Source organism: Etheostoma spectabile, chromosome 13 (genome assembly GCF_008692095.1).
Source record: "Etheostoma spectabile isolate EspeVRDwgs_2016 chromosome 13, UIUC_Espe_1.0, whole genome shotgun sequence".
Taxonomy (NCBI): domain Eukaryota; kingdom Metazoa; phylum Chordata; class Actinopteri; order Perciformes; family Percidae; genus Etheostoma; species Etheostoma spectabile.
The window spans coordinates 22,170,084-22,178,802 of NC_045745.1; the positions used below are offsets into that span (position 1 = coordinate 22,170,084).

Below are 8,719 nucleotides of genomic sequence, written 5' to 3' on the forward strand. Positions count from 1 at the left end.
TGAGTACACTTTAATATCTGTTTATTTATCGCAAGTAATATTGTGAACAATGCTATCGCATATTTTCCTCATATCATGCAGCCCTAGTAAATACAATCGTTTCATTTCTGATATTTTAAAAATATAAAAGAATGGATACTGTGAGCCTAAACACCTTAGTTTGATTATAAGTCCATGTTAGTGAATATCGGTGTGCTGTATCCCCATCATGCAAATGCAAAAGGAGAGTACCAACGTTAATCAACGCTGTTCCTGGCGAATAAATGGGGTGTAAACACTATTCTGTTATTATGTTTATATACTGTAGGAATGTGTAGAATAGGTATTTAGGAAATGTCATGGCAGGCATAGCAATAATAATGACGGAATAAGCCAAGAAAGAAGAGTTTATGTCCATTTCCTCTCTGATTAATACTTGTTTATTTATTTCTGTCTGTCTCCTACATTCAGAAAAGAACCAGAGAGAAGCTGGTGAATGTTTTGTCTCTTTGTGGACAAGAAGTTGGACTCACCAAGAACCCATCTGTAAGCTAACTTCCATCTCTTGTTTGCTCTACCTGTACTATCTGCTTGTTTACAGTCTACAACAATCTATAAAAGGGCAGAAGTTTCTTTTGTTTTAGGCAAATTGTGTTTTCTGTTCTCTTTTTTTTTTTTTTTATCAATTTTTTTATTGAAATGAAATTTAAGAAAATTAACCTGAGCAAGGTCCACCAATCTTTCCAGATATTTAAGGAGAATATTATTCTATTGGATCTATTGTTCATTAGAAAATTGTTCTTATGTAAACTTCACCAGGTTTTCTGTGAAATGTACATTTTTGTTGTTGTTGTTGCTTCCCTTCAGGTGATCTTCTCATCGTGTGGCGACTTGGACATGATGGAGGTGCGGGAGAGTGGTGTGTCATCAGAGGAGGGCGGAACCAGAGAAGACACGCTAGACGACACAGCTAGCGAGCAGCAGTTCAGGGTTTTCAGAGACTTTGACTTCCTGGACGTGGAGCTGGAGGATGGAGAGGTGAGATTCATAGTTCATTGTATTTTACCCCCGGTCACGTTGAATGCAGAACTTAACTGTAGATAGTAAATTATCTTTCCCTTTCCTTCCCTTTTACCTTTAATGCCTGTGTCATTTTATCCAGTCTGTCTTTCTTTAACATCAATATATTTGAAATGTATTTCTCTGTCCCTCCTCCTGGTCTCTCTCTCTGTCTAACTCTGTGTCTCTCTCTCTTCCCCTTGCTGCCTAGGAGCTCCAGGTAAGGTCTCTCACACTGAGCACTTACATTAGCTTTTATCAGCGCTGTGGTGTTGTTGGCTCCTTTTGTTTTTTCTTTGATTGTGCTTCATTTTGCTCTTACAGCTTGGTTGCAGAACTACATTTCTGACCTTATTGCTATTTGTTATAATGGAGATAAATGATACTATATGTCGTTATGGGGAAAAGATTATCATATTGAATGCAAACAGTCTTTCCAGCATATTTTCATCCCATGAATAACATTTTGCATCTTGTGCTCTTCATCAGACGCTCTTAGACTATTCGTTATCTTGAAGGTTAACATGAAAATGTTATTCTCACTGCTACCATTGCCTCTGCCCTTGTCTTCCAATGTGTGTGTGTGTGTGTGTGTGTGTGTGTTTTATCTAGGGCGAGACTGTCGATAACTTCAATTGGGGCGTGCGTCGGCGCTCCCTGGACAGCACAGAGCTAGGCGACATGTTGGAGGAGAGCCAGCACTCAGGCAGCACTCCTAGTCTGGGTCACGAGGACCCCCACGACTCAGACGAGTCCTCAGAAGAAGAGGAGTCTTCAACTAGCCAGAGCCTCTCTCACTCTCAGCTTGTGCGTGACTTTAACTGTTAGATCAATGCAACATTAACATCTACTGAAGCCTGAAAAACTTTGTGATTGCAGAAGATCAAAGTTATAGATATCCCTGGTTTGCCTTTCTGTTCCAGACTAACCCTTCTCCATCAGAGGAAACCAATCACACCGATTCTCTATCTACTTCTTACGACACATCTGCCGACCCACAATCCTTCAATGCCACCACACCTGGCCAGGGAGCACTACATTATGATCACAGTGGCCTACATGTGAGGAATACTACACTAACCTACACACACACATACTTGTGCATTTGTACGGATGCATTTATATCCTAAGGAAAATGTAATATCTTTGTCTCCTCAGGGTAGGGTTTGTGGGGAGGATGAGGACACTCAGGCCCAAGATGACGAACTGTCGCTGAGCGCCAACGAGCTCCCTCACGGCTCAGACTGCGGCGAGAGCCTCACCCTGGAGTTGCCGGGACAACCTCTGGGTCATCCGCTCAACCTGGATCACAGCCTCAACGCAGACTACTGCCAACCACCACTGGACTTTCTAGACCCCAACTGTCTGCCCAGGTGAATGTGACAGACTGGAGTAAAAGAACAGAAAACAATATGGAATATTGTTTCACTGAAACTTTTTGTCAACTGGCAGATTGACTGACAATGGGACTAAACCTTGGTTAAACTGCAGTCTACGTGCTTATTTTAATCTGTCACAACCAGATTGCTGATGCATACTACATTGGGAAAGATCAGGTCATTCATTTTATGAATTCACAATGAAATGTGCTTTTCTTAGCTATCTAATTTTTATTTGAATTCTCATATATGCAAACCCCAGTTAAATAATACTAATGCTTCATGAAATTAGACATTAAGCCTTGTGTAAGTAGCTAAATTATTAAATGGAAAAACACTGCTACATACAGTATGTGGGTAATATTAGGATGAATGCAAACTAGCAGTATGTCTTAACCCCTACAAGCTGTATATGTTACATCCATGATTCAGGTTCAGCGTGTGATTGTTTTTTATTGTTGCCACAGCCGGTGTTGCATTTATTGTCCTGTTTTACAGACATTTTCTCTAATATTAAATAATTCCTCTTAAATTATTCCAATAGATGATTTTTTTTAGTCCTGGCCCTTGTGGTGCCCCCTGTAACCTGTATATAAGACTATTTAAATAAAAAATTCAATAGTTTACCAAATACTTGTTGAACAGAGGCCCTTGAATCTAACATTAATATAATCCCATGAGGTAGCTGGGCATTTGATCTTGATATAAATCCTTTTTGGGGGGAAGGTATCAAAACCTTTTTTCTTTGTACCCCCATTTCTTTCCCATTTCCATGGCACCAGCTTACGTGATGATGTTGATGACTTGGAAGACCTTGGTTTTCCTCCTCCCCCCTCTCCATTTTTCTCCGCCATCTTGGCTGCCTTCCAACCTACAGTGTGTGACGATGCTGAGGAGGCATGGCGTTGTCACATCAACCAGCTTGTGATTGACTCAGATGGGTCCTGTGCTGTCCACACTTTTCAAGTCTTCTCATCTCTCTTTAAGGTAAATCACAGGAAGGATTAATTTAAATCATTCATAACTCATCCTACTGTGTATGTATATTGGGACCCTGTTAGTAACTATGATGGTCTTTTTTCTCTTCAAGCAAACTCTCCTATTCTGTAAGATTTTCATGTATGTGCAGTATGCGCAGAAGTGCAGTCATTTCTTAAACTTTCTTTCTTCCTCAGAACATCCAGGGTAAATTCTGCATCCTGACAACTGATGTTTCCACTTACCTCGGAGAGGGCTTAAGGGGCATCGGATCAAAGTTCCTCAGGTCCTCACAGATGCTAACCACATGCTCAGATTGTCCTACAATCTACATCGATGCCGACACGGTGTGTAATGATGGCAGATAGAATTGACTCACCGTTGATTTCAGCATGTTGTTTGGATCAGCGCATGGTAGTCTGTTAACGGTTGTAAATGGAATTTGTGTTCTCTATCATATTGCAACTATCTCCGCACAGAGTTACATATTCCACATGTACGGGGGACTGACCCACTGGGGCAGTTGACGCGGATACCACTTTAAGACACACCACTACGTGGCCCATGCTTGGGCATAAAAGGCCCTGGTGTGCATGGGTTCACTGATTTACATTGATTGAAACGGTATCTGAGCAGCCTTGCCCTGGAGAGATGGTCTCTTCACTCAGAGAACCAAGGTTACCTTGTAACCAAACTAATTAAATTACTCAGGCAAGTCTAATGCATTGAACACATTTTTTACCTAATTTCTTCGTGTTGGTCTTTCCAGATTATGTCCTATGGTCTTCTTGAAAAGATGAAGTTCAGTGCGCTGGAGCTGCAGGAGTACCTGGACACCTACAACACCAAAGAAGACGCAGCTGTATCGGTAACTTAACCTCTACATTTTATTGATAAATCCGATTTTTTTCATGTAATTGTGTGACGAACTAACAACATTCACCCTCCCTCCTCTTTTCCCCCCTCTCTTCCTACTCTTGTCGACTTACGTTTTTCCTACAGTGGCTAAGGAACTGTAAGGACACATTTCCCAGATGCCCCGGTGACAGTGTGGTTACCTGCCAGCCTGGAGACTCAGAGGAGAAGGTACAGGCAGCTCGTTTACAAGTTATTTACTGCAACATGCAGCTATCTAGAGGCAAACATGCTCAATATATGAGTCACTTCTGCATCTGGGCTTTGTATTTCTGTTTCCCTTTTCCTCTTTGCTCCTTTGTGATTTTGTCACACTATCTCACAAATGTCTGCTTTCTTTGCATGTTTGCTGGGTGTTATCTAGTTTCTCCTTTTTTACTCCCCCCCCCCCCCCAGCCATCAATCACTTAAAGAAGGTGCTGGATATTATACACTGTTGACCAATTGTTGATAGCTTGACTTTGAGTCATGGTTTAAACTGTGCTGTGCATGTGTTTGATTGACGCTTTGTCTTCCTCTCACCTCACTCTGACGCCCTAACATGCTCTCTCGCTGTCTAGCAAATGGAATTTCTTGCAGTAAGTTCTCTTAAAACTTTTCTCATTCCACTGCCTCTTAATTAAACTGCTTAATTTACTTTGCACAAGACAATCAGTTAGTGAAGTTTTTGTGTGTTTGCATTTGTGTGTGTGTGTGTGTGTATGTATATGTGTATATATATATATATATATATATATATATGTGTATGTGGTGTTTGACTGTGTGTTTTGTGCTACTGATGAATCAGATCCAGTTTCTTTTTTAATGTCTTCTAGCAACTGGAGCTTTGTCAGAGGCTCTATAAGCTGCATTTCCAGCTTCTCCTACTGTTCCAGTCCTACTGCTCGCTAATTGGCCAAGTTCATGCCATCAGCTCTGTGCCTGAGGTGAGCCCAATTGTAGCACAGAAAGGCAGTGGCTCAGACAAACGGATACAAAAAAAAAAATACTCAAAACCCACCAGCTATACAGCAGAATCCTGGTTGGATTTCCACAACTACAGTCATACACAAACGTTCATGGAGCTTTACAACACACATACAGACATGCAACATTAGATTTACAGAATACAAGTTACATAATGTATCCATTCAAATGTAAATATGCATGTACCTCGCAAAGGCGGTCCATTAGCACCCACAGTTAGGTTAGGTTAGACCCCTCCCAGGCTCTGGGCTCTCCTACGACCAAGGTCTTTAATTTCCTTAACGGCTAAAAAAAAAAGAAATGAACACATAACATTTTTAAATTAATCTATTTTTTTGCAGGCTACCCAAGTGAATCTTAAATCAAGATATATACACGTTCCTTCTGTGATGACTTAAAAGCTTACACACACACGCACACACACACACTGAACCACCATCTGTTTCCCTTCCACTTTGTAGCTGCTGAACATGTCTCGAGAGCTCAGTGATCTGAAGACCAGCCTGCAGGCCGCAGAGGCATCTGTAGCCAGCGACCTGGAACACAAACACTTGGCTCACACTCACGCACACGCCACCCAGGTGGCAGCCATGGTTGTGCCCAGCTTCTCCACCTCGGAGGCAGCTGTGCAGGCCATACTGGAGTGCCTTAAGAACCACGAGTTCACCAAAGCTGTGCGCTACATCCAGGAGTGCAGGTGTGTAACAATTCTGTCAAAACTCCAACAGTAGATGATGGTTGCTAGATGATATCAACATCCAGTAGTTTGTGTTTACATCCTTGAATATGGATGTGTTTATGTCCCAATGTCACAATTACTTGGAGTAGGAAAGAGTCTCAAACATCAGTTAGAAATATAGTGAAGGCTGTATTGAAACCAGTACTGTGTTTTCAGTAGTAGCAGTGATTCTGCTACTACTCCCACATATTCAGTAGTAAAGAAACTATTGGATACATTATGTGTTCACAGACAGAGAACATCGCCCCTACCATCAGCCATTGCCGCCTGTTGCTGATTGGCTGGAACAGTGTTGAGTGGCTCTTGCACTCCTTTCTGTTTGTTTTCCATTTACACAGCCTGGGCTGTGTATCAACACTAGTTTTATTTAAATTTTTATACACAGAAAACAGAGAACTAGGTGACCATGAGGAGATATTCATTGATTTTCACAAAAATGTGTATTGGATAAACATTACTTACTAACCCTTTAAAGTGTTGATTCAAATAAACCCTTGCTTTATATAGCTATCATACTGACCAATGACACATTTTTTATCTCGTTTTCAGGAGGCAGTGGCCCAATGGCGTATTTGGTGGCAGCTCAGAGAGCGAGGTCCAGACACTACTCAATGTCTACTTTCGCCACCAGACGCTGGGCCAGACGGGCACCATTGCCCTGGTTGGTTCTCGCCAGGACCTCAGCCTGATCTGCTCCAAGCTACTGGAGCTCAATGGGGAGATCCGTGATATGATCCGCCGCGCCCAGGGTTACCGGGTTGTCACAACCTACCTCCCCGACTCCAGCGCGTCCGGGACCAGCCTCTGACAGGAGCTCAGGAGCCCCCCACCCCCTCCTTCCTCACCCTTACCTCCTCCATCATTGCAACCATTGACCCTTCCAAAGCCATCTCCACATCCCTTCTTATCTGCTCTCACAGTGGAGGCCCAGCAGCCACATACCTGGCCCCTGCCTCCTCCTGTCTATCTCCTGCCCCGGCTGCACAGCTCCAGACAGTTACCTGCCTACCTCCCGGCCCAATACCAGAACCATATTTAGACCATGGCCCAAATCTTTCACTGCTCTCCTCAGTCACAGCCACTGTAGACTCTGATACTTCTTTATTTGATTTCCCCAAACCCCCTGACCTGTTCTCATTGCATTGCTGCTCAAACACACACGGCCAGCCAGATTTCACACTGCCTCACACACAAGAGCCAAGGAAGAGTTATCTCAATGAGAACACTAACCTTTCTCATCCTTTCCGAGGACATTCATCATACAGTTCCCCACTGTTAAATTTACACAGCAGTAAACACATATCTCATACATCTAACATGCTCCCGACTGTAGCCTCAGAACCTACCTTGCTTAAACACTCTGACACAAATGCGTATCCCATTCCCCCTCGGGGTTCACATCTCCCTCATTTCCCCTCCTCTCCCTTCAAACACTTAAGCCCATCCCCAATTGTACATCCAGGACATGACACAGTGTTAACCCATGGGCCTTCTCCATCTTCCTCCCTTCTCCCTCCCCCACCTCCCCCTCCCTGTCCCACCACCCCAGGAGAGGCTGCAGCGTGGGGTTGTTGTTGCTTCCTCGGTGGAGCTGATGCGCCCGTATCTCGCTACCTTGGGAAGGTGGGGCACGCCGCCCTGCCCCTATTGAAAGCAGGTGGGCTCCTGAATGCTGAACCGTCAGACGTCCAGACCTAAGACGTAAACTTGCCATGCCAGAGGACCTAAAGAGCTTAGACTTATATGAATCCAAATGTCTGAATTAAACTGTTCCTGAGCAACCCGCAGATCTTTGTATCTAAACAGGAGAAGATTACACCCCAGAGATACATGCAGATTTTACACTTTAAGAACACTAAGTCATGTTTCAGACATGGTGGGAACCCACTATAGACCCCTGCCTGCTGCCTACTGATAAAGATGACCTGATGTGATTCTATCCGAGGGATAACTTCATTTTACAGCTACATGTTGTGAATTGATGTGCTCGTTTGAATCCTGCTCGATGGTCATCATTCAGGACTAAATCTATACTGCACCTGAGGACCTGTGAAGTCACTTAACTTGGATTTCTAAGTTACTTCCCAAAGGAACTCAAGACCTGATTGAACTTAATTGACTGTTGCTGCCTCTTTCAAGAAGGACATAGTTCGCTGGTAGTATCATCAGAGAGACAGTGAGGAAACTACCTGTGACACTATGTAACATCACTGGTAGAGTTTTCGCTATTGCACTAAATCGAGTTTTGGTATACGTTTTTAAAAAGTTGTTACAGAAAGGAGGTTACTGTTTATTCTGTTACTGTGAGAGAAGAGGCTGTTACTTTCTCCGAGGACAAGCCAAAAGCTGGATTAACTTTTCTCTCCTGTTGCGTCTACTGTTTTGAGACCTCCTGTAAAGGAAATAGTGCAATGCATGACACAGTTGAATGCTTTCTACTGTACTAATATCCCTTTTGCTCCCTTAAAGTCTGACCTCTTCAGACTGACTGAAAGACTGATTGACAATAGCGGATGCAGAATATTCAAGTGTAATTCCTTATGCTGCCCTTGCTCTGTTTATATTCTGTATCAGTGAACCAGCTTGTCTCTTGACTACTGTTGTAAACATTGGTAGACTAATCATGCCATTATCTGTGCACTGCTCTGTGGCAAGTTGTAGCATCATTAGTGAGTGTACACACACACACACACACACACAAACG

At 43.1% G+C, this 8,719-nt stretch overlaps 1 protein-coding gene across 1 annotated transcript in view; it reads left to right on the top strand.

Annotated features, from left to right (window-relative positions):
* Positions 1-8,719, top strand: part of fryb (furry homolog b (Drosophila)) — a 50,989-nt gene that overhangs the window by 41,564 nt on the left and 706 nt on the right. Inside the window, exons 54-65 of the mRNA XM_032533231.1 lie at positions 451-525; positions 847-1,017; positions 1,651-1,845; positions 1,962-2,099; positions 2,197-2,411; positions 3,200-3,404; positions 3,593-3,742; positions 4,165-4,263; positions 4,398-4,481; positions 5,126-5,236; positions 5,738-5,973; positions 6,565-8,719. The exon at positions 6,565-8,719 is cut by the window's right edge and continues 706 nt beyond it. Coding sequence (XP_032389122.1) covers positions 451-525; positions 847-1,017; positions 1,651-1,845; positions 1,962-2,099; positions 2,197-2,411; positions 3,200-3,404; positions 3,593-3,742; positions 4,165-4,263; positions 4,398-4,481; positions 5,126-5,236; positions 5,738-5,973; positions 6,565-6,823 — 1,938 coding nt within the window. The 3' untranslated portion in view covers positions 6,824-8,719. The remainder of the gene's footprint in view (positions 1-450; positions 526-846; positions 1,018-1,650; positions 1,846-1,961; positions 2,100-2,196; positions 2,412-3,199; positions 3,405-3,592; positions 3,743-4,164; positions 4,264-4,397; positions 4,482-5,125; positions 5,237-5,737; positions 5,974-6,564) is intronic.